This window comes from Borostomias antarcticus (genome assembly GCF_949987555.1).
Source record: "Borostomias antarcticus genome assembly, chromosome: 10".
Classification (NCBI taxonomy): domain Eukaryota; kingdom Metazoa; phylum Chordata; class Actinopteri; order Stomiiformes; family Stomiidae; genus Borostomias; species Borostomias antarcticus.
The window spans coordinates 18,280,955-18,305,954 of NC_140243.1; the positions used below are offsets into that span (position 1 = coordinate 18,280,955).

General features: G+C 47.8%; 3 protein-coding genes across 5 annotated transcripts in view; 2 read left to right on the plus strand and 1 right to left on the minus strand.

The window, feature by feature from the left end:
* Nucleotides 1-3,563: 3,563 nt before the first annotated feature.
* LOC311314530 (alpha-N-acetylgalactosaminidase-like) lies at nucleotides 3,564-7,238 on the minus strand. Of its 3 annotated transcripts, XM_084444927.1 has the most exons (10): nucleotides 7,203-7,230; nucleotides 6,942-7,069; nucleotides 6,493-6,649; nucleotides 6,250-6,390; nucleotides 5,764-5,975; nucleotides 5,572-5,666; nucleotides 4,912-5,073; nucleotides 4,380-4,577; nucleotides 4,100-4,240; nucleotides 3,564-3,840 (listed from the first exon to the last, which is right to left on the minus strand). In XM_084444927.1, exons 2-10 carry the CDS (start codon nucleotides 6,961-6,963, stop codon nucleotides 3,676-3,678), a joined length of 1,293 nt encoding a protein of 430 aa, XP_084301053.1. In that variant the 5' UTR covers nucleotides 6,964-7,069; nucleotides 7,203-7,230; the 3' UTR covers nucleotides 3,564-3,675. The 3 variants fall into 3 exon arrangements, with proteins under 3 accessions (XP_084301053.1, XP_084301054.1, XP_084301052.1); XM_084444928.1 differs by lacking the exon at nucleotides 6,942-7,069 and having other exon boundaries at nucleotides 7,098-7,238; XM_084444926.1 differs by lacking the exon at nucleotides 6,942-7,069 and having other exon boundaries at nucleotides 7,094-7,220.
* A 2,879-nt stretch (nucleotides 7,239-10,117) lies between these two features.
* Nucleotides 10,118-16,566, plus strand: rrp15 (ribosomal RNA processing 15 homolog; the record flags this gene model as incomplete). The annotated part of the gene is made up of 5 exons (XM_084444553.1): nucleotides 10,118-10,514; nucleotides 13,440-13,819; nucleotides 14,103-14,200; nucleotides 15,271-15,454; nucleotides 16,028-16,566. 5 exons carry the CDS (start codon nucleotides 10,118-10,120, stop codon nucleotides 16,187-16,189), a joined length of 1,221 nt encoding a protein of 406 aa, XP_084300679.1. The 3' UTR covers nucleotides 16,190-16,566.
* A 3,065-nt stretch (nucleotides 16,567-19,631) lies between these two features.
* Nucleotides 19,632-25,000, plus strand: part of tgfb2 (transforming growth factor, beta 2) — a 20,124-nt gene continuing 14,755 nt past the window's right edge. Inside the window, exon 1 of the mRNA XM_084444931.1 lies at nucleotides 19,632-19,980. Within this exon, the coding sequence (XP_084301057.1) occupies nucleotides 19,635-19,980 (346 nt within the window). The 5' untranslated portion in view covers nucleotides 19,632-19,634. The remainder of the gene's footprint in view (nucleotides 19,981-25,000) is intronic.

Sequence of the window (25,000 nt, forward strand, 5' to 3'; positions counted from 1 at the left end):
GTAACCTACAGGTAGCACGACCGTTGGGGTTTACATGATGGACATGTAGGCTACTTGCGCCTTGTTAAGGCTCGTGGAAACAGTGGTGGTGCCAGCTGATCTTGATTGAGGGTGTTTAGGGGGAGTTTAAAGGGATATTCAAACATGTTTGAACTAGAGCCTCATTTTCGACTTCCCTATGATGTTTTTGACCGATGGAGATCATTTTCAGTTAATTCCATGCTGTAGATAGCTTTGGGTCGTTCCAATTTCCACTGGTGGCTAATGCTAGTGCGCACCCTATTAAGTCATGTTAGCCTATCCAAAAAATACCCCCAAACACCCAAAGAGCACGCAAAAACTAATTAAATATGAGTAAAGTCTCTCTGGGATTCTTTTGTCTCTATTTACCATTGTTTTGAACTCAAACTATGTGTACTCCGTTCTGGTTTATGAAATTCATATTTCTGTCTGTGAGCAGGCGGAGTAACACTCAGTTAGATCCGGCTAGAGCATATAGTAATATAGGTCCCCAAACCAGAACAGATTAAACGATAGTTTGAATTCAAAACGGATGGTAATAGACACAAAATAATCCTGCTTCCCCCAGTTACTGTTGCTGTCCCACAAACTTTGCAGCACATTACCAAAATGTCCACTGAACAGTCAGCTACCAGATGATTCTCTCGCAAGGATTCCAGACAATATTGCTGTTTTCTTTTTTTTTTTGGCCAAATGCCACTAAGTTGTCTAAGAAAGTTCCACAGAAAGGCCTGAACTACTCTACCCTGAACTACTTTACCCAAGGATATATCCATGACATTCGGATTTTGGACGGAGGTAACAATATCACAGTTGATAGGTGTTGGCGATCTGTGAGGAAGGCACAAACAACACACAAACTCCAGATGGAAATTCATCAAGACAAAATCGTGGAGTCTTCCTGCACATGTAAAGCAGGGTGAGTAAGTTAGGGGCACCCATTATTAGAAAATGGTTAGTATGATGATGAAAATGAAGATAAGCCTGCTATACTAGCTATGGGCTAAGCTACACCGCATTAGCTCAGTTGTTACATCAACCGGACCACTTCCGATTCATAATTTCCAAAGGTGTTTAATGTAAGTAGCTATATAGTTTTCCTTCAGCTGACGAACTGATAGGAACGTTTTGGCTACGTTACTATGATGGTTTTTCCTGATTCGAGCTTATTGCATGTAGGCTATTTGGGGCACTAGAATCAATCATTTATTGACAGGAACAAAACATGTCACACAGTCGAACAATTAATTTTATTCAGTGAAAAAAATGAAATGTGTGAAGAAGTTAACACAATTTCTTGGGGGGTTATAGGGTTGCTATGGCCTTTCTAAGGGGTGTCCAACCCACCAGCAGCGGCTATGTGTAGCAGAGCACTCAGTTCCCATGCCAGATCCCTCCTCCTCATCTCTGGATCTCTGTGGGGCGTGTGTGTGTGTGTGTGTGTGTGTGTGTGTGTGTGTGTGTGTGTGCGCGCGCGTGCGTGCGTGCGTCCGTCCGTCCGTCCGTCCGTGTGCGCGTGTGGAGGAACACCTGCGTGACTTCCTCTCCGCAACATGAGACGCGGGCACCGCATGCATCCAAGTTTACGACGCCATAAAGTGCAGCGTTCATCCGTCAGGCCGCAGAGCGGACGGGCACTGCGACACGGCGGGTTCGCTGTCGTGCTGCTCGGCCGCCCGCGGGCCCAGTGAGAGGCGGGCCCAGTGAGAGGCGGGCCCAGTGAGAGGCGGGCCCAGTGAGAGGCGGGCCCAGTGAGAGGCGGGCCCAGTGAGAGGCGGGCCCAGTGAGAGGCGGGCCCACTGAGAGGCGGGCCCAGTGAGAGGCGGGCCCAGTGAGAGGCGGGCCCAGTGAGAGGCAGGCCCAGTGAGAGGCAGGCCCAGTGAGAGGCAGGCCCAGTGAGAGGCAGGCCCACTGAGCGGCATCTGCTGCGTGACCCAGAGATGTCGCGTCCTGCTGAGTTCAGGAGGACCTGCGGTGGTGATCTATGGATGGCGGAGTTAGAGCTCTGTGACTATGTGAGATTCAATTTCGCCGTGTTGCACAAGCAGACAGTAAACTATGTACAGGCCTGTACGCGCGTGTGTGTATGGGTGTGTGTGTGTGTGTGTGTGTGTTGACGAGACATGGTGGATCATCCTGGCACATGCATGTGTTTCCACCATGCACCAATACATCTGATTGAGGGGATGGAACAGTGCTGCACACACCTAAACATTTTACCACCTGTTTTACTTATTGCATGTAGGCTATTTGGGACACTAGAGATAGTCTATAGCCTACATTCAACAGTAGGCAGGTACTCCATATCGCACAGTCCAATTTCCCTCCATTATATAGCTTTTTGCAGTCTAGCACCAGGCTTGCAGTAGCCTATTCTGTCAGGGAGAGTGGTGCTGAGAGCACTGGGAATTGTAGTTCCAGAGGAAGAAACTGTGTACCAGGAGTCCAGGACCACTGCCAGTCCTAATGCCCTCTCCTCTTACATAGCCCACACGCGTGTTGTTGTTGTTTGTGTGTGCTCTTTGTGTAAGTGCTTGTGTCTATGCCCCCCTTGTATAACTGTTGCGCGGGTGTTCTAGGAGTGTGTGGATGTGTGAGGGCTACTTTTAAGGACACATGTTCGACTCCCGACATGCTCTGTGTCTCTCTGGTGGAGTCATCCGTGAGTGATGTCAGCTGGCAGAGGGGCAATCCCGGCGACCCCTGGCTGACCTCCGTGGGGCCGTGGGAAAGACGTGGGAGGACACAGACCACTTCCCCCAGCATGCTCAGCGGGCCCAGGGGCCAGAGGAGGGCCACAGAGCACCGCTGTACATTCACACGGGCACCAGACTTTGGAGACTTCTGGCCTGTGGTTTGACGCTGAGGTTAAAAGACTGTGGGACCTATTATGCAACATTATTTCATGGGTGACTCTTTTTGAACGTGTGTCGTCTCACAGTACTGCTGACCATTCTCTTGACTGACCTGGGTCATGGCAAGAATACTGTATGTCTCCTTCACAGATGTATCTGCAGCTGCCCAGAGAATACACCAGACCACTATTCGATATCGTCATCTCCTCATCTGTTTGTCGCCGAGCCCTGGCAGACCTGGCAGCACTGATTCAGAAGACCATATCAACATCTCTCACCACCATATGCTGACCTGATACAAAGAATGAATTTACATGTGATTGCCATGTTCCGTATGTTGTCTCTTGGGATGGTGGGCAAACTTAATCTTCCCCGACAGGCTACTATCTGTTTGTCCTTGTCTCATGGGTAAAATTAAGCTGAAAGGTTGGAGAGTACATCTCAAGTCTATACTGCCCCCTGGTGGTGGAAGTTGGTATGACCGTCATTGTCATGCCTATTTCAATCAAGTACAGTAGATAGGACTTTCTTTTGATGAAAATAAGCACAGCAGACAACTAAATGGAAAATGCAATCTTAAATAACCTCCAAACATTACACCAGGGCGTACAAAGAAAATACAATAAATCTTTGTGCATTTATTAAGGTAAAACACATAAAACAAAAATACATTTCCAATGGGTTTTGATTGAAACCTCCATCAGAAAAATAAAAGGTTCACTCAAACCACATCAAATCCACATGAAATGAATCCACAGTAGGTTCAGAGTGAAATACCAGGCCTAAGTCTTTCCATCCTCTATTTCTGACGGACGTAGGGGTATCGGCCTGTACCCCGAGGCTTCTCAGACTGCCCTGTGGGATAGACGTACCACATGACGACACCGGAGGGGTTAACGGAGACGGTTAAAACCGTGGCGCTGCTCAGACCCGTCACCGTCTTTCCCGAGAACACGTCATACGCCTGGTGGAGAGATAAGAGACCAACACAAACTTAGCATCTACGCTATGCCATCAAACAGCACTGCGGTACTGTAGGCCTACCGCTACCACGCAAACTTAGCATCTATAGCTGGAGCGTACTGGCGTCTTTACAGGAAACAGCACACTCTTAGCTGTAAGTAAACATTAGCGGCCATGTATCGGGTTGAGAATGTTATGGTGATTTACTATCAGATAGTTTAGAGAGGATTAGCAGCCACGGGCTGCGTGACTGTGCCCACCGCGTATGTGCCAGCTTTGTACTGTAGCCTGTCCAAGGACGTGTTGTAGCGATGAGGCATGTCCTGGCGACGGCTGAGGAACACCAGGGCACTTGCAGACTTAGAGAGAGGCCTCCAGTACACCTCGATACGGGTCTTCTCCTGGGAGAACGGCAGATGGAAACAGACAGGAAGGAGAGACATATAGAGGAGGGATAAGAGAGTTGAACAGTCCACTGCACATTCCGCATCAACGGCACTCAGTTGGAGAGTCAAAAAGTAATGGTAGGGAAATGGGTACCTTCAGCAGGCATCTCCCTTGCATGCCTAAAGGGTCCTGGTTGATGCTGATGGCAACCTTGTTGGTGAGGACCGCCCTGGCCTCGCTGCTTAGGGTCCGCAGGTCATTGGACATGATGAGTGGTGCAGCCATGATGGCCCACAGAGCCATCTGAGAGCGGGATTGGTCGATACTGAGGCCGAAGTTTCCAATGATAAGCTGAGAAGGGTCATGAAATATACAGATCAGAGAAAAACACAACTGGCAAGTCCACAATGACATCAGTACCAGGAAATGTGATCCGCGATGTGTGAAACGGCGCCAGACAGCCGCAGATAGTAAATTTAGCGTTAGCTCCGTTTGCTAACACAGCTTCAAATGAAATACTGGCTGACTCTACTACTGCCGGTGCAACAGCCAGCTAGACTGTGTTCATGAACGGAGCTAGCGAATGCAGAGCGAGCTAGCTAGGCCTGCGCGGCGCTCTTTCACGCACGTCCGACCAGGGCTTGAATCTGAGGTAAAGGAAGCTCAGACGGGCAGCTGGACAGACCATGTCCGGGTCGTTCCAGCGCCCGGGCCCGGCAGCAGGCTGCAGGTAATCCTGGTTGTTGGAGAACCAGTCCACGATGCCCTGCACGCTGTCCCAGGAGTCCTCGATGTCATTGAAGTTCCTCCAGAGATTACATATGTCCCCCATCAGAGAGTAGTTCACCTGGGGGGGGAGGTTGGGGGGGGGGGTAGTAGAGACATAGAGAGAGTATGAGAGTGTGTGAGAGACACAGCTGTATGAGAGTGTGTGAGAGACACAGCTGTATGAGAGTGTGTGAGATACACAACTATATGAGAGTGTGTGAGAGACACAGCTGTAAGAGTGTGTGAGGGTTAACGTTCTGTGCATGAAACTCTTATTTGCCCCATAAAAGGTTTATGTTGCTAATTAGATTAAATCAGATTCAACTTTATTGTACCGGGACAACGAAATGCACACACATCTTTATCAATAAACTACTAGAGAACGTTTACGAGATCTGAGTCATTGATCCAAGGTTGAGAAATAGTACTGACTAGAAATGGTGCTCAGAGAGCACAGACCTCCGCCCATGAATGCATTTTGTGACTGTGCGCGTGTATTTGGTATATACAGGAACTTCACGTAAAACTAAGGTTTTAATGGTATGAAACTGCAACAGATGAATGTATTGCAACTCACACTGGGAGGGAGTCCACCTCTGTACACAGGCCAGCTGCAGGAATAAGCAATAGGACGTCCTGTTGCATTCAAAGCCGTAGACATGAGAGGGTAACCTGTATGAGCAAAGATGCACCACAGAATGTTCTATAAAATCATATACTTTCTGACATCCCACATCTTGAAAGAAACGTCAGTCACACACGCGCTCACCCAACTGTTGCTCCACAGCATTTGAGTAGCAACCGTCAAACTTCAGGAAGTCCACACCCCAACTGGCGAAAGTCTGGGCATCGATCTTGATCTTGTCCAGCGTAGTGCCGGGGAAGCCCGCACAGGTGTGGGTGCCCATGTCTCCGTAGATGCCCAGCTTCAGGCCGCGGTCATGGATGTATCGAGCCAGTTTTGCAATGCCCCCTGGGAACCTGGGAAAGCAGACGGTGAATAAAGCTCTTGGCCAGGTGCCAAGATGACCCCTAGCCACCTTTTCCCACTATGCACCCGTAAAGGTTTGAGTTAAGGAGCTGGTTTGAGTGTATTGGACAGAAGTACCACTACGGCAGCGAATTACCCTCACGCCTCCCCAAGTTCTGAGCAGTAAGGCTTAAAGGCTGATATGGGACATGGGTTTACCGCCACACAACAGTTTCACAACAAAAACGTTGTGTCATCAATAGACAGAGGCTCGGAGAAATGAACCTTTTAGGGTCAGCCTGCAGTCGGCCATCTTTGTCCCGCACCATGGAGGTCCAGCAGTCGTCTATCATCACGTATTCATATCCCAGTTCCTTCCAGCCGTCCTCAGCCAGCCTGTCCGCCATGTCCCGGAACAGGTTCTCACTACGGGGACAGGGGGACACGGGGACAGGGAGACATGCGAATGGGAGACAAGTGAAAAAGACGTCCCAGCCGAAAGACGAGAAAAAAGGAGGAAGTTGTTACCTGATGCAGTTCTTGGGGTCATTGTCACAATCGATATTACAGCGGAAGCGTTCCCATGACATCCAGCCCATGGGTGGGGTCCTCAGCAGACCGTTGTCCAAAGCAGAGGTAGCCGCGGCTAGTGCCAGCAGAAAAATCTTTTGATAAACCTCCATTTCTATAGGGGGGAGTAAAACAATAATTGTCAATTCTACCAGAAGAACTGAAACTGAAAGAAGCACCATCATGACCTTTTAAATCTTCATGTTTAGGCTTAAAACACAATGAAAAAGCGGTCTCGCACACTGCTGGGCTCCATGGTTAAGGCATTTATTGTACCTGAATCAAACGTGTGATGTTTCGAGCAAAGCTCTTCATCAGGTACAATAAATGCCTTAACCATGGAGCCCAGCAGTGTGCGAGACCGCTCTTTTTCATTTCGATATCTCTTGTTTTGGCTCGGCACCTGCCCTTTGGTTTATGGATGTGCATGTGTCACTCTGTCTAGGCTTAAAACACAGCCCTAAATCTTGGCTGGTCTTTAGTTTGCAGTCAATCTTGCAGCATTGAATGCATCAAGCGTACCATAAGATCCCCACTGAAACATAAAAGCAATACATACTTACAGTACGGAAATGTACATCAAAAATCATGCAGGAATGTAAATCATAAGTCGTGCAGTTTCAAATTGAGTTGAAATGTCTCGCTTCCGTGGTCCTGTTTTGCGTTACTTCATTGTTTATCTGTCAGTTGTCTTCCTGCTTCTCTAATGCAGCCTCTCACTCTTCTCTTCCTGTATAGACAGGTTGTGGGTCATGTGACTGTCCCACATGGCAATGGAAAGTACTGCCCTATGCTCTGACTGGTGCACGCCCCATGGTCCACACAGAAAGGCACTACTAGCAACTGTCAATTGAGGCAGGTGCCTATTCTGTACTGTAATCTTTTCTAAACTAGGGTCGTTTTGTATAAAATCCTGGCTCTTGTCATCATATACGGTAAACTTTGCAGTGCTATGCTGTACCTCTTCAGTTGCTCACTCGGTATGGCAAACCTTTCTTCTTCCAGTCTCTCACTCTCCTTTACATTGTTCTTCTCATAGAGTTGATCTCTGTTCTCTCCCTGCCAAACCAACCTTTGGTCAGGTAACTAATTAGGCTGTATTGCGTCACCCAGACACTGGATAAAAAGAACTTTGCATGAGGGGTTTAACAACCAGTTCAGCACAGAGAAGATATCTTGATATATTCTCTTGATATCTTGATATCCCTGATCAGGTGACCCTAAATCATGGAAGTCCCCTTGATAAAGAGATTCTTTCAATGACAATATTACAACTATAACAACATTCAAGTAGACCCTGAGATCATGTGATGAAGAGATTTTGTCTATGACAACAACGTTCAAGACCCTGAGTTTGTGTGATAGATTCTTTCAATGACAATGATACGACTGTAACAACACTCAAGTAGACTCTGAGATCATGTGATCATTGGAGTTTGATATTTATTTTGATGGGTTGTGTAGGGGGTTTTATATTGGTAATGGAACCAAAACTAGGACCACTTAGCCTGATGGAGGAAGGGGAACAGTGTATTAATATTACCAGACATCTCTATTATCTCATCCATTTTACATTATTATCAATCTGATTATAGGCTAAACAAGAGCAAGAAAGGTCAAAGTGATGGCAATCAAATGTATATTTATTACATTGCAAAGGAGTTAAAGCAATTACAAGGCACACATTACAAATTAAAGGTTTAGATCCTGCCCTACTGTGCCAACCGTGATGAGAGATTAGAGAGAGGGGACAGAACTATATAGTATGTTATATGCTATATAGCCTACTATATAGTATGCGAAAATGTAGTAGGCTGTGTCCGAATGTACATACTGCATCTGGCATACTGTATAGTAGGTACTATGTAGTAGGCAGTAGGCAGTATGCACATTCGGACACGGCCAAGGCCTTCTAGGAGAGAGCCCAAGGAAGAAAGGGCATAGAGAGAAAACAAGAGAAGAAGAGAGAGAGAAGAGTCAGAATAATGGTCTACGTTACTTTTTATACCCAGCCATCATCTGTTAGTTGCTTTGAGGCTGACCAGACAGCCCAGCACGCCTGGTCATCTTGACACCCCATTGCAAAGAAAAGAAATGAATCGGACATCGGAAACTCGGGTCTTTTGCATATGAGACGAGGGCGGGGTTTCTCCCAGCCTCGGTTGTGTTCTGTACCGTAGGTCACAGAGTTCAAGAGTTGTCATGAAACAAGCTCCACTGCATTACTACTGTACATACCGAAACCATGTGGCTCACGAGTAACCTGGAGAGATAAGATTTTAATCATTTAAAGATTTTACAGTTAATGAGAACAGTGAAGGCCTCTGCAAGAAAAAAAACATAACATAACATCTTAATTTCACATTCATGTTTTTTTTTAAAATTATTATTATTTAAAAAAAACTTTTTTTTTCTTTTCATGATGTGTAGGGCCCACTTCACTAAGGATACCTCCCAAAGTCCTATATTGAACACTCAATGTCGCATATTGAGTGTTTGCAAACGTCCCGGTGTAAAACTGATCGGCAACAGTAAAATATTCTATCAAAAGAGATTGGTCATAGCAAAGAAATACGCCACGGGCACCTGTAGTCCTATGTTGACAAAGTGAAACTTCCCCATGCCCAATGCTCCCACCACCAGCCCGGCTATGGTCGCTATCGTACCTGACCATGAGGACCAGCCAGCTGCCGCCGCCGCTGCTGCCCCCATGGACACCCCTGCTGCCCCTACCGCCCCCAGCAGCGCCCCAGCTGCCCCGCCTGCTCCAAGCACGGGAGCCAAGGCCCCGACTACCGCTAGGAGAAGCCATGCCACCACGGCCGACCCCACGATGACCTTCTCCTGCCCTACCCTTACTCTGGCCAGGGGCCCCCCCACGGTGGCCCCTAAACTCAGCTGGCAGAGCCTGGCCACAAAGAACCCCGCCCCCAGGGCCTCCACGGTGGACCTGTGGTTCATGCGGGCGCTGATGTCCTCCTTGGACAGGTTGTGTCCAGCAGCGCGCATCTTGGTGGAGGCGGACGCTACTTCCTGCCCGGCGCTCACGGTGAGCACGGCCATTGTAAAAGTGGCAAACATGCCCATGCACCCTGCTAACATCCAGAACTTAAAGCTGGAGGACTTCATCAACATGAAGGACATGGACATGACCAGCGCCAAGAGGACCACGAACACAAATCGGTAGTCCCCGAACCCAAACAGGCCGAGCCCTGCGGTGACCATGGCGGTGAGTGTCATCGGGATCCCCGAGAACGCCAGGAAGTCCACGTATTTCAGAACCACGTGGTTGATGGTCTCTTGAACGCTTCTCTGCTCCGTCTCTTCCAACAGCCGGTCCACCCCCTCTCTCTCTGTCTCCTCCCTCTCCCTGCCTCGGGCGTCCCAGGGGGCTCGGTGCTCCAGGCCCTCGGCCCCTCCTCTCTCCTTCTGCTGGGTGAAGATCCTCTGCTCCATCTCCACAGTCACTGCCTCCCACTGCTCCTCCTCCCTGTCCTCCTCTTCTCTCCTCTCTTTCTCCTGGGACGTGCCACCGACTAGGCTGCAACAGGGCTCCCCCTGACTCCAGATCCGCTTCAGTACGATGTGCAGGGCGGTTTTGGCTGCGGTGAACACACTCAGGGCCCAGAACAGTCCCACCAGGCCTGAGCACGTTGTAATCTTCTCAATAACTACTCCCAGTGTGGCCCCACTGGTTGTGGTACCAAAGGCCCCGGCCAGTGCAATCGCTAGCCACACCCCTATGGACTCAGCCTGGGACAACGTGTCGACCCCGGAGGCCAGCAGTGCCGAAGCCACGGTTGCCGCCAGGATGACGCCAGCCACCACGGAGGTCATGGCAGAGGTCAGCGCGGTGGCCCCCAGGAGGGTGCCCAGTCCCAGAGGGCCCACGATCAGGACCCCGTCGGACACGGGCTTCAGCAGGGCCCCCGAGGTCATCTCCGACATGGCCTCATTCACCGGTTCCTCTGTGGCCCCCAGTACACATCCAGCCACAGCTCCCAGTGCGAATCCCAGAGCTGCCTCCGCCATGGGGCTCCTGGCCTCTGGAAGACATCGGGGACACAGGATTAACAGTACAGTAAGAGACACTGTGTCACAGAACTCAAGTGCTGTAGCAGACAGATTTAGGCATGAAGACGTACAGTACAACATGTCAAACGTGATGACATGTAATCAGCTGTATTTATTCAGTTGGTCATTGATATGTAATTCACCAACTATGAATAGTTGAATACATGAGGCCCAACTGGTGTACTGTAGCATCATTTTGAATTGTGGTTAGATGCAAAGTGGTTATAGGCAAAGTGTGTCAATATGAATGTGCACTTCAGCACGTGAAGAAGATAGCTGCTAATCTAGCTACAGTAGCTGGTTGAACAGGTTGAACCAGAACAGGTGACATACTGCCGTGATCTTTATCATATGGCTCACATGGCTTTACACTCGCTGGAGTCAAACTAAGATCCAAGTTAAGGGACCAAGACCTGGATAATATGAAGATATTATTAAAAAGCCTTTTCTTGGACATTTATTGCACAGTATTATTGCACATTTGCACAGTATTATTCCAGTTCACTACCTTCACAACACTGTTGGTCTCAGTGGTGTGGCTAACCTATCTTTCACCATAATTCAAGTAAGGTTTCCTTACCTCAGTAAGATTATTGTTTTTGATCAACCATATGCAATACAACCACCAATCAAATCTTTACAATCTGGCTCATATACAGTACAAAGCACCCCAGATATCAATGACAACCTTATGAATAGCAAGGTGAAGCACAGATGACTTACTCTGTTTGAACCTTGCCATGATGGTCCAGGAAGTGCGCCGTGTAAATGATTCCTCTTCCTTGGGCGCTCACAGTCCTTCCTCTCCTCCTCGGTGTCTCAGATGACACAGGTGTGTGTGTTGAGTGTGTCAGTGACACAGGTGAGTGTGTTGAGTGTGTCAGTGACACAAAGGTGAAATTGTTCCTCTCCTCCCTACCGGACACACCCGTTCCTATTCTCATCATCATACCTAATATTTCTGGTCTTACCACTGCAATGTACAAGATCTCTGCATCACATGAGTGTCCATGTGTTAGTATCGGCATTCCTCCATTATCTGCCATCTGCTCTGTCAGTCACCCGGCACCCCACTGGCTGCGTGGTTTAGCTGGATTCTAACTATAGCCATGCTCCTGTACAACCGTGTATCACAACTTTTCTTTGCAGCAAAAACTAAATGTAATCTATTGAATTGCTCTACACAGAGTTTCATTTCACGAATTTCATAACAATTTCGCTCTGGACTGGATGAAACTTGAGCCAATGTTTTTCTATGGAACGCCGAGTACCCCACCGGGGAACCGCCCAGGGAAACGACTGCCTCCCGAAAAACGACTGCCCTGCCGGGCCTGGTCCCCGGACGGGTTAGGGCGTGGTTTAGCTGGATTCTAACTACATAGCCATGCTCGATGATCTTGTAATGCATTAGTGTGGTGCTGTGGATTCAGCGTAGGCTACCCCCCATTGTGATGTGTCTTTCATATTCCTAGATGAAGTCTGACAAATATTGACTTCAGTATTAGGGTGAGGTAATTAGCTTACCTGTTGGTTTTTTGTTTTCTCAATGGTAATAGAATCAAACGTTAGTTGGAGAAATGATAGTTGAATTGTATTAATAGCATGTCAAACTAGAAATGGTGCTCAGATAATGAGCTTAATTTAGCTAATCTGAAATTAAACAGAAAATCAAGGCAGCGCAAAAACTGGTTGTAGATGTTGTAAATAAGGGTGTGTCATTCAGCCATATTTTCTATGCTGGAAGACGGAAACAGGTTATGCATTAGGTCTACCTTGCACTGAGCAGCTAAACATTAGTAGCCTAATATAAAACAACGAACTCTAACGGCTGCACCGGCTAGCTACTTGAATGTTTTGAAGCAATGGCAAAAACATGAGGTCTACATTACACCATCACATTCAGCATCACATTCATATTAATATATTTAAATAATATTAGAAGAAACGTGATACTGTCCTCGACAGTGTTGTTGGAGCAGGCTAGTTTGTGGCCCCGGGGGCCTTGGTATGACGACGAGCTTCTGTTCTACACGGAACAGTGTGGCTGGTGCACACATTGAATTCTGGTGCAACAATGGCGACTATGGAAGAAACACATGTGGAGTGCTTGTCAAACTTAATAGGTGAAATGATGTTAACTATCTTTGTATCTCCATACATTGACTTTGCGGCGTGAAGCACAGTTGTATCTAGCTGTGTTAAATAATTGGATTGAGTGTTGCAGTATATTCACGATTTGCCTGTCTCGTCAAGCTAGACTTTCTGAAGTTAGCTAGTGCTAGCTCGCTAGCTTACGATTAACATCAACGTTAGCTAGCTAGCTAACTTAGTTTAGTAGCTGTGTATTTCTTGGCCATGGACAAATAGTATTTATACCCTGAATCATTATTCCATGTTAGACATTATGATTCAATTACCGTCGGCTTATTGATGTGATTTAATTTGGTTCATGTGCATTCTGTCGTTACTGTGATTTTAAAAGATGTTCTTACAGCTAGCAGTAGACAACAATATTACATAGATAGATAGAAACACAGATAAATAAATAGATAGATACTGAGATACCCGATGGGAAATTCCTTCGTTGCAGCAATACACAGAATACAAACAACAAAGGCACGGTAGGCACGAAAGAGCAGCAGAGCACTTGGTCTAGAAAAAGAAAGTATGCAAGATGTACAAAATGTACAAAAACGATATAGTACATTCCATAATCAGGTTGGACAACAAATTGTACATACAGAGACTAGTCACAGTTTATTCATATTTGACCGAATATAATACATCTATTTTTTACAATTAGCTAGCTAATTAATAATTGTATCTGTCAGGTGACGCAGAACCCCAGGAAGACCACAGCGGTGATGACGGCTCTGACGGAGGGTCAGATGATGGAGGGGGGTCAGATGATGGAGGAGGGTCAGATGATGGAGGGGGCGAAGAAGGAGGGTCGGAGGATGGAGCGAGTGATGACAGAGATGATGATGATGGAGATCAGGCAGAGGATGAAGATGGAGGGAGCGAAGGTGAGAAAGACGAGGACACCAAAGAGGGAGAGGAGGGGAACCCCAACGCAGGCTGGGCCGAGGCCATGGCTAAAATCCTGCAGAAGAAGACCCCCGAGAGCAAACCCAGCATCCTGCTGAAGAACAAACAGCTGGACAAGTTTAAGGAGAAGGAGAGGAAGGAACAGCTGGAGAGAAAGAAACAGGTAGGCTGCTTCACTATGCCCCTCTGTTGTCCATGTTTATTGTTTATTTAGGATCCCCATTAGTCATTACCTCAGTCATGACTACATGTCAACCAGTCATTTCTGTTCATGAATGTCTGTGTGAAATGCAGTTCCCCAAGAAAGCAATTTGATTAAAATATATATGTTTTTCATCAATTTATCTGATGATACAACTATCAGAAGACACAAAGCCCTTTGGCCTGGAGTCGTGCGGTCTACATGGAGTGTCTACTTAACCTAACGTGTTGTCCCTGGCCAACAGACGGATAAGAAGCGAGCGTGGGAGATGATGTGTCAAGAGAAACCTGACGTGGTGAAGGACCGCGAGAACGAGAGGAACCTGCAGAGGATCGCTACCAGGTCGGCCACTCACTAGGGATGCAGGCCACTCACTAGGGATGCAGGCCCCTCACTAGGGATGCAGGCCACTCACTAGGGATGCAGGCCACTCACTAGGGATGCAGTGTTACAGTTAGCCCACGGTTCAATGCGTACCTCGCTTTTTGGGTCACAGTTTCAGTTCATTTTCGGTACGTGTTTCAGGGAAAAAAATGCTACTATAACCGAAATCTTTCTTTACTTTCAGACACATTCCAGAATATGCCTGGTGTATTGTATAATATACGAATATATATAAATAAAGTCATAAAAAAGACTTCCAAATGTAAAATAAATAAATATTAAAAACGTTCACATATAAAAGTGCCTCATAGCCCTGACTACTGCTATAGTAGTTGATTTGCAAAATGTCCATCAGCACATTGCAATGAAGTAAGATGGCTGCGCTCAGTCAAAACGAACAGTAAATTGATTTTCTATTTCGGCTATAGTATATAAACATTGTCTCACTCTTTTCTATCTAGCCCCGCAATCAGATTGAGATATTTGTCTAAGAAGCATTTTCACCATTCCTAATTATCAGCGAGGGAGACATCACTCTCTCCTGCTCCGGAGCCGTGGCTCCCTGTGCCTGCCTCACGCGCTCAGAGAGCCTGCTCCAAGGGAAGTGAATGACAAGCAGCAGACTTTGCCGACCATGCTCGTTGCTGCAAGCGCAACCGGTCTTTTACAGGAGGAAATCCTGTGTGTTCGTTTACTCGCGGGGAGAGGCTTTCTCCAATTCGGTAGTGAGAAATGCGTGCAAAGTAGTAACCAAAAATACCGCAATTCACAAGTGCGCATTGAACCGGGGAAGGCAAAACGTACGGTACGATATTATACCCAGAACCATGGCATCCCTACCACACACACACAAACACCAGTCAGTGTTGCACACTGGAATGACATACAGGCTTGTCGTTTTTCGCTCTGCGTTGCCAGGTGGGAATTGATGTTGAATTGAGTGAGGATAAAACATTTGAATTCAGAAAATGTCACATCAGCTTGGATTGCAAACCGTTTTGAGTAAATGTGTTGCGGTTGTGCATCAGGGGGGTGGTGCAGCTGTTCAACGCTGTGAGAAAACACCAGCAGACAGTGGATGAGAGGGTGAAGGATGCTGGAGGCTCAGAGAGGAAGAAGGCCAAGCTCCTAGCCTCCGTCACCAAGAGAGACTTCATCAACGTCCTTCGGGGGGGAGACGGGAGCAGCGAGATCAAGACCGAAAAACAAACGGTGTGTCTCACCTCTCACTTTTGTCACGTCGGCGTTTTTCTTGGGTACAATACGGGTTTTGCTCTTTAGTTACATGGGGACGTGTGGGAGAAAGGATGGTGAATCAGGCCAGCCTCTGCTGCATTGTGTAATGTAGTTTCTCTCCAAGTCCACACGATGGCGCTGCTGGCTTTGGAAAGTTGAGACTCTTGCTATTGCTGTACTGTATGCATAATTGAGGAAACTAGTATTGTTTTTGTTTTGCTTTTAAGTTAATTTATTGGTTTATCAGGGACAATGCACACCAATAAACAGCCAAGCTGCATATGAGCCAGAGTTAGCCTAAAGGCTAGTTTACATCCGTTGTCCCAGGCCAGATGTTTAAAAGGCAACCTACATTTTCAAAAAAGTCAAATAAGATAGAATTAAGATGCATATGCTGAATTAAGATTTGCTAAGATTAACGTATATTGGCAAACATCTATCACCTATCTTAGCAAACAATTTAAAGCCATCATTTATCCTCTAGAACTGTCAGCGAATGTTGTTGTAGTAATAATCAGTCTCACGCGTCTCTCTTGTGGGTCCGTCCAGGCGAGCGGGGCGGCCGAGGAGACGCCTGCGTGGAGCGTGCTCAGAGACGACTTCATGATGGGGGCGTCGATGAAGGACTGGGACAAAGAGAGCGACGGGGAGGAGGGGGGCGCACAGGACGCGCCCGGGGGGGCGGAGGACTACGACAGCGAGTCGGACTGAGAGCCCGACCGGCCGGAGGGACGGCGACCGCGCATGGACGCGCCCGGCCGGCGGTGGACGGACTAAACTGTGCCTTTGTGTCCCGGTTGGAGGTAATGGACTTGGACCCGTGAGGTGTCCATGAAGTGGTCAGACAGTCCCTTTAAACCTCTCCTGCAAAGCCAAACCCTCACTGGGCTACACATGTGAACCTCCACCCCTGGGATTGTCCTAGATGGCCAGACAAAGCATGAAGAGACGGGGGGGAGGTTCCTACCCTGGCCTACGATGGACAGATCCTGCTGCTGTCCTGTTGAAACTCTCTGGCTTTAGAACAGCACCGCGGAACACATTTCTGTCTAAATTGTGTAAATATACCCATTTTGTTACAGTCGTGCCTCGTGAAATAAAATTTAAAAACAGCCAATTTATACACCAAAGAAGAGTTGTTGTTTTTAAATGTGAGCAGTTGTAGTGTTTTATGTAATATCTTAGTTTTGTTTTTATATGTCAGTGTGTTAGATACAAGTATGTCACTGGTATAGAGAGGAGACATGGAGGGAACATACAGACCCTCAGAAAGGAAGTGTGTGTGTGTGTGCGAGTGTGTGTGTATGCGCTTGCGAGCAGACACCAGCTGGTGACAGTGTAACGGCCGTCTCCCTGGCCATAAAGCTCCAGTTTAACCACGCCTTCATTGTGTGTGTCTATTGGGACGGTTGCCAGGGCGATGACCCCCGAGGGGGCACGGTGGCGCGGCGTTGACAGTTCTGCTGACTCGTCCCTTTTCTCTCTCTTTTCTCTCTCTGCCTGTTGCCCTTCCTCCGTCTGGCCCTCGCCACACACAACGGCCGAGGGGAAATATTTGCCGAGAGCCTTATCGGCGCGGGGAGAATGCCACCGCGTCTCGGCACGACCTGTCTCCACCGCGCAGGGCGCTCGTCCGTCACGGCAACACTGTGACCTGCCACTCTGGAATGCCATCCTTCCACCCCCCCCCCCGTCCCACACCACCCCCCTCCGGTCCTGTTCACACACTCAGCCAGAGAAGGAGCTCTACGTCGGCACATCGGCCGCCCGCGTCCCGGGGAGTCTGGGATACGGCGCGTGACTACGCTCAAATGCGCAGCCGCGCGGACCGGCTTCCCGCCTTTTCCGTGCGTCTCGTCGGGCGGCGCGACGCTGGTCGTGGTCGACGGATTTGCTGTGTCCGGCTGTCCCTCTACGGATCTGGCCGAGGCAGGTGACGGGGTCCTCGAGGGTCACTGAGGTTTGTGGTTCTCCACCTGTGACAGGGATAGCGGCAGGTGGGCTAATGCTAACTCCCGGGTCACTAACACGAGCAAAGCTTATATGAGCCCGGTCAGGTGCGCGGGGGGCTGACGGTATTAAGGCCCCCCTGTCGTGGCTGTACTCTCCGGGGTGAGCAGGTGTTGGAGAGAGAGAGAAGGGGGCGACACGCTGTAACCATCCGGCATGAGATTTCCCCCCGGACCCCCTACTCCCCCCCCCCCCACACACACACACACACACCTCTGTTGGCCTCACATCTGTCTGGGTGGGTACTGATTTAGTGACAACATCTGGTTTACACCAGTGGACTGGACGCTGAGAGAGTTTCTGAGAGCCTGTCACAGCTGATGAATGGCTGGCTTCGGGTGGGGGTGGGTGTCTTGGGAGAGAGTTTGGGGGGGGGGGGGTTGGCAAATGATGAAAAAAGTGGGGATTTTCTTTGGAGCGTGAACATAAATCAACCCTGTGCACCAGGGGTGTCTGGGGCAGAGTAGAGGGAGATATGAGCGCAGAGGTGAGAGAGGTATGACCGTCTGATACAGTCCTCTCACGGTGAGGCAGGTGTAAGGGACAGGGACACGGTCTTACACCAGGCCTGTCCCCTCTCTCAGGGACACGGTCTTACACCAGGCCTGTCCCCTCTCAGGGACACGGTCTTACACCAGGCCTGTCCCCTCTCTCCATGGCCAAGGCGCTCACCTGCCAGTGTTCATGTTTTTGGAAGCGTTGTTGGCGCCCAAAATTATAGACCAGAGAGTATGTCTCCCCCAGTCCCAGAACTCATAAATCATATCCACTCATAGCTATGTTGCTTTATTTGTCCACTCAGGTATACAGAATTGCTCTATTCCTTTAAATGGAGCACTCTTTTAACTTCTAAGACTACTTTTTAGTCTACTTTTTTCCATTTGGAATTGGTGCCAAAGATACTTTGAGTATGAGATTACAGAGGCGAGTTCTAGATTCATGAGCTTGCATTCTAGCTATTACGGAAGGCTTCGAGTAGGCTATGGTTTCAGAGCCCTAGTGGACGTTAAATGATCCTTCCGGCGTTAGGACCCCGTGGTTGCGCACAGGGCTATTACCCGTTGCACTGTCCCGATGGGCACACTGAACACTCATATTTACAATAAATCGTCTCGTAACCTGGAGTTGAAGGAGTCCCCCGGTCTGAAAGTGATGACCACAACCTCAAATTGAAGAAGGGGGAGCACGTGGTTAAGTTAGTCCCTTATAAATCTCCTTCTACAAGCAGCCGCCCGCTGATGTTGTCCACTGGCACGCGTAAATGCAGAGGAGCAGCGAATTGCTGAACTGTTTTTCAGTGAGAGGGGATGGAAGGACACGTAAACCGTCTACAGACTCGTTGTATTTAGGGGAAACTGCTCGTCGATAGGCCATTGCACTTACATATTCATCATCTTGATTATTTTTTCTCATTTCTCCATCATCCACCCGTAGGAACCGAAGCGCAAATATATAGACGTTTCTCCAAGTCGTTTCAATTGCCTGGACGGGTTAACTTAAACGTTTTTGGGATCCGTCAGAGGAGGCGATGCACTGCTCATCGAAGTTCTGAAGGTTTCCTTCAGATAGAGAAATCAAAGACGGACTTGTGTTGAGAGCGGAACTGGCCACAGTTGGAAAGCTCAGACAGCGCTCTGATGAGGCGGAGGTGTGCGCTATCCCGCAGGCTACACGTCTGTGTCGTTCAACTGGAGATAGCGAGCTAGTTGGTTTTAGATTGTTTTTCTTCTCGGATTTTTTGTTCTTACCCTGAAAGGCGTTTACTTGCTGTAGGCTATAGTGAGTTTTGCGCACTAGTCCATGCATTTATTATTAAGTGATTGGGGATGTCAGATTGCTGCCGCCTGCTCCGCTGCCCGTAGGCTATAACGGATTTTACAGACCATTTCGCTTTCAAGGTAGATGAATGGATTTTCAGGTACCATTCAAAAAACTGTGGTGAAACGAAAACTAGAACCCGTCGAAATATTTGGCTACTGTAAGTTAATTTAGGTGTAGGCTAGCCTAAATATTCCCCACATAAAAATTGGCAAATGTATTGAAATATGTGCATATCCCATTGTATTTAACTTTGCTACTCGGTCCACTTCATTTATTTTTTTTGATAATATTTCAAAAGGCTGCTGTACTTACTTTCTTGCTAAAGATGAACTACTACATTTTAAGTCTACTCCTGACCTTGGATTTAGCCACTGTGGCAGTCAGTTTGTCTACTTGCAGTACGCTGGACATGGACCAGTTCATGAAAAAGCGCATAGAAGCGATCCGGGGGCAGATTCTGAGCAAGCTGAAGCTCACGAGCCCCCCGGAGAGTTTCCCCGAGCCCGAGGAGGTGTCCCGGGACATCCTCGCCATCTATAACAGCACGCGGGACCTGCTGCAGGAGAAAGCCAACGAACGAGCGGCGACTTGCGAGCGCCAGAGAAGCGAGGAGGAGTACTATGCGAAGGAGGTGCACAAAATCGACATGCAGCCCTTCTACCCCGCAGAGAGTAAGTATGTGTGTGTGTGTGTGTGTGTGTGTGTGAGAGAGAGAGAGTGAGTGAGTGTGCGCGCGCGCGTGCGTGTGGTTGCGTGCGTGGGCGCGCGCGTAATGTTTGTATATAAGTGTAAGCAATTAGTATTACATCAGTAGCAGGGAATGTCGTAAATGATATATAGTTGTCTCCTTGTACCTGTCACATGTGTTTGATTATTTTGGAAAAAGCATCGCCTCTGGCCAGGGAAAACAGCAACGCGAATGCCACAGATGGGCCTTCGCTAGAGCGATCATACATCAACAATAAAGTAGCCTGAAGTGAACTTCTCATGAGATAGGTGGAACGGTTTCCTCCTGCCTGCTCCAGGCGCCGCCGTGAGAATGTGTTATTGTATAGTTACGAGGCTGCCTCGTCGACGAAGAGCACAATGAAACACTGGTCCGAGAGTTCCCACCGCGCTCTCGAAGAAAGACTACCCTGTATTTTGTATTTTGGTAAATGCGTAACGTTACACGCAAGTTAATGCTATTTTAAGTCAACATGTCCCAACTTGTGTCTATCCGCCTGTCTAAGCCTGCGGTTGGGGACAAAAACTGAAGCAAAATATAATCTAGTCGCATGACATATAATTCCAACACGCATAAACTACACATAGCCTACTGCGTACGTTTCTAAATGGATCCCAGGTTGGAGAGGAATGATAGCAAAGAGTTTAATTATCTCACTGTTTACTTGTCTGCAGCATTCTGTTGGTGTATGTGTTTGTGTGTGTGTGTGTGTGTGTGTGTGCGTGTGTGTGTGTGTGTACGCGTGTGTGGTGTGCATGTGCGCGCGCGAGCGCTCACAGATGTGTGTGGGGCCTTACTACCCACAAATTGGGTTTGATTAATAGGCATCTTAGACTGCTAAGCCAAGCTTCACTTTACCACCACAATTACCTAATTTAGTTTTTCCCTACCCCTTAATAGCTTTCAACTAACACAACACTGTATTCCTTACTCCATTATTACACACCAATTTATATTTTCAAAGTATTGGTTGTATAAACACAAAAATAATATTAAATGGTTCTATTGCATCATTAATTTTGAAATATTTTCCCCTCCATATCAAATGTGAGTATACGGAATGCAGAAAAAATAAATTAGCAGGTATTTTATATGCCCCAAGGTATATTTTGCATTAAATGTTATCCTTGGCCCTATCCGTTATATAAATACCTGATATATATATGCATAGAGTTGGCTCATTGCCAAGTGCAGCCAGGAAGGCATTTACAAGGTATAAATAATACTGAGTCAACATCCAGAGAAAGAGGCCAGATTATTTTAGAATGTATCCGTATTAATCTCATCTTCTGTCACTGCTCCGCTCCTTAGATCCTGCTAGGAGCGGTGAGGGAGACGAAGAGAAAGTGAGATAAACAGAGAGTGGGAGAGGAGGCAGGGGAAGGGGGGAGAGAGGGAGAGAGGCAAAGCAGTTAGACCGTACGGGGTGGCGACTGGAGACTGTGTTACTTTGTGTGTGTGTGTGTGTGTGTGTGTGTGTGTGTGTGTGTGTGTGTGTGTGTGCGTGTGTGTGTTATTCAGTGTCAAAGTGAATGTCTTTGCCAGCTAATAATGCACACAGACACACACACATACACACACACAACACTCCCCCCCCCTCCCCTCACACACACACACACGGTATCAACCTTATTTGGTAGGGCGCCAGATTGTCCTCAGAGGCAGCTCCGCAGGGCACAGCGGCACTGGAACCCACACAAAAATGTGTGAGGGGGGAGCGCGGCCTGAGGAGGGGAGCAGGCCGGGGGGGGGGTGGGGGGCTGGAGGGGGGGGGGGGGGCCAGAGAGACAGAGAGGGCTGTAGCAGGGCCTACACTACCCCCTTTTAAACCGGTGAGCTGCAAGGCATTGTGCAGCACGGCGACTAGGCCTGTATGCTGCACCAGGCCCGACTATGGCTCTGTATGGAAAATTCCCACCTTATTCCCAGGCCAGTCCGTCTCTCTCTCCCTCCCTCCCTCTCTCCCTCCCCCCTCCCCCCCTCCCTCCCTCCCTCTCCCCCTCTGTCATTTCCCTGTTCCATTTATCCCTAAAACGAACACCCCATAATTAACTACCCTGACAGTTTCCTCACCTTTCATCCACAACCCTCATCATTCCACCGCATGTGTGTGTGTGTGTGTGTGTGTAACTGTCTGCTGTGTGTACGCAAATGTTTCAGCCGTTTAAACCACCAGCTCACATGCAGCAGGAGGACGCGTCTCTCAGTTCCAGCAGCCTAACGTGGACCGTAGCCGGCCGTCCTCGCTGACACAACGCCGCCCTGTTTGCGTGCCCGCTGGAGAGGCTGCGCATACATAAAATGCCTGTTTGGCACGGGCCTGTCTGCTCTCAAAACTATTGTGTGTCTCCAGTGTGCTATAGAGTTCCCCAGTTGTCTGAAGCAGCCTGTGAACACAGTGACCCTAGTGTGTAGGAGGGGGGGGATTGGGGGGGGGGGGGTGCAGGTTCTGCTTTCAAGTAGCTTTATCTGAATTTGGCATGTGACAGCATGGCACTGTATGTATTTGGGATGATTGGTGTATGTATGTTTATATGTGACTTCTATGCAGGGGAATTTGAACTACTGCCTAGTGGGCAGGGCAGACAGAGCATTATTCAGATGTTGGGCTTACAGGAATAGCCTGACATTTTATCAACATAACCATTCAGTTATTCTGAATGTTAATCTTTATTTTGTTGATAGGATAAGTGGACATGAGGATTTGTCATGATCTTTCCCAGGTCCGACATGATTAACATTGTAGTGTTTGATTCATGTCACGGCCCTGACATAACTTTGATACAGCTATCCAATCCATTCCAGCTGCCCTTGGAGCGGCTTGACTGTAGCTAGGTAGGCTCGCCGTTCCGGAACAATCTCGCAACTATTTCAGTCAATCACTCTGATAACATTTGCTCTTTCTTTTGGAATGTTTATTTTTAATGATACGTGGCGTTTGATTTATGCCAGTGTTTGGTTTGGAACCGCACAGAGCACATTTACAACACAAATCTACGGTCAGCTGACACGGACATGCGGTACCCACCACTGTTGCAAATCAGCCTGTCATAGCTGCTATATGGGGGATGCTTGGCAAACGTTTCAAAGTGTTTTCAGGGGTCAGTTGTTAGCTAGTTACAGTAAGACCCAGGGAGACGCATACCTGCGTTACACCAAGTAAATGGACACCACATGTTGTTTTCTGCTCTTATTTGGTGGTGTGAATTCAAAGGCAGTAATTAGCTAGCCTTCGGCTAACTGAGTCAGTGCATTACACTTTGAACAGGCTTTTTCACGCTGTTGAAATAGGCTACAATGAACGTGATGGCAGTTTTTTGTTTGTTTTTTTATCACTGAGAAAATTTTGGGGTAATTGGCTTATAAATTCTCCTTGATATAGTTATGAAAGTGCTCGTAAATCATTTTAATACGCCAACAACCAAACCCTCGACAACACACACCTACTGAGGTTAATTAACTGGAGACAAACACGGGAGAAAACCGTTAGGTTGCTACTCTGCAGCGATGTGATCAACGACTCTGACATTCTGGTTTGCAGATTTTTTTTTTGTTCTCCGGAGTATCATTTTCCAAAGGTGTGCTATGTGGACACATTCTTGCGGTGAGAGTGTGTGGAAGGGCCATAAGAAAGGCCCTCTTGTTTGGCAAGGGTTGGATTTACAGAGAGACTCTTAATCAGGCCTTTAAACCAAGCAGGAAGGATGTGTCACTTTTATAATAGGAAGCAGAGACTGTCAGACCTAGGGCTCTTAAAGACAAATATACACCTTATGAATAGCACTGCTTTTTATGGAGATTTAATGTGTGTATATGTGTGTATGCGAGCATGCCTGTAGGTCTTTCCGCCTTTCTGTGTGTGTGTGTGTGTGTGTGTGTGTGTGTGTGTGTGTGTGTGTGTGTGTGTGTGTGTGTGTGTGTGTGTGTGTGTGTGTGTGTGGACTTCTCTGTGACTATGTTTATATAAATGTGTGGTCTGTGCACCTCTGTCTTCGTTAGCTCGTGTTGAAGTGCTTGTGTGTTTGTGTTGTTCTTATGTGTCAGTTCAGCTCACCTCACCATGGCAAAAGCCTTGTATGCATTCAGTCTTATGCGTATGTGTGTGTATGATGGATGGTGTTTAGTTAGTGTACAGTGAGTGAACACTCTGGCCTGTCTCTCCATTGACTCCGGTAAATAAACAAAGCTGTGTATGTGTGTGTGTGCGTGTGTTTGTGTGTGTGTGTGTGTTTGTGTGTGTGTGTGTGAGCGGAGGGCTGTGAAAACAGCTAAACACATCAACACACTGAAGAACAGGTACTTTCGAGCGCAGTCTCTTTGGAGTCAAACCCTGACTGTCACGCTGGGTTGTTCACCATCATCAGCTCAATCCAACTCTCATCTAGTTCATCTCAGACAGGTCTGTGCCACAATACCTCTATCAATGGCATGTCAGTGTGTGTGTGTGTGTGTGTGTGTGTGTATGTATGTGTGTAATACAGTGTGAAACCAAACTTTCTAATAACATCTCCATGAAAACATGCCACTCTATCTAGACTGGGATTTGTAACCCAAGATCACTCTTACTGACTGGATAAGTAACTTGACTACTAACTGACTGACTGACTGACTACCTGACTAACTGACTGACTACCTGACTGACTACCTGACTACCTGACTGACTGACTGACTGACTGACTGACTGACTGACTGACTGACTGACTGACTGAATATCTGATTGACTATCTGACTGACTGACTGACTGACTGACTGACTGACTGACTACCTGACTGACTGACTGACTGACTGACTGACTGACTGACTGAATATCTGATTGAATATCTGACTGACTGATGTGATGACTGACTATCTATCTGACTGACTGACTGACTGACTGACTGACTGACTAATGTTCTGACTGACTGACTGACTGGCTGGCTGATTGACTGACTGACTGACTGACTGACTATCCCACTGACTCACCA

What these genes read in the sequence shown, in the direction of transcription:
- LOC311314530 (XM_084444926.1), bottom strand. Translation starts at nt 7,124, where the DNA reads ATGATTTTTGATGTACATTTCCGTACTGTAA. An exon ending in TGCTGTGGAGCAACAGTTGG is followed by an intron (nt 5,667 to 5,763) that starts GTGAGCGCGTGT and finishes TTGCTCATACAG; the next exon opens with GTTACCCTCTCATGTCTACG. An exon ending in AAGGGAGATGCCTGCTGAAG is followed by an intron (nt 4,241 to 4,379) that starts GTACCCATTTCC and finishes CCGTTCTCCCAG; the next exon opens with GAGAAGACCCGTATCGAGGT.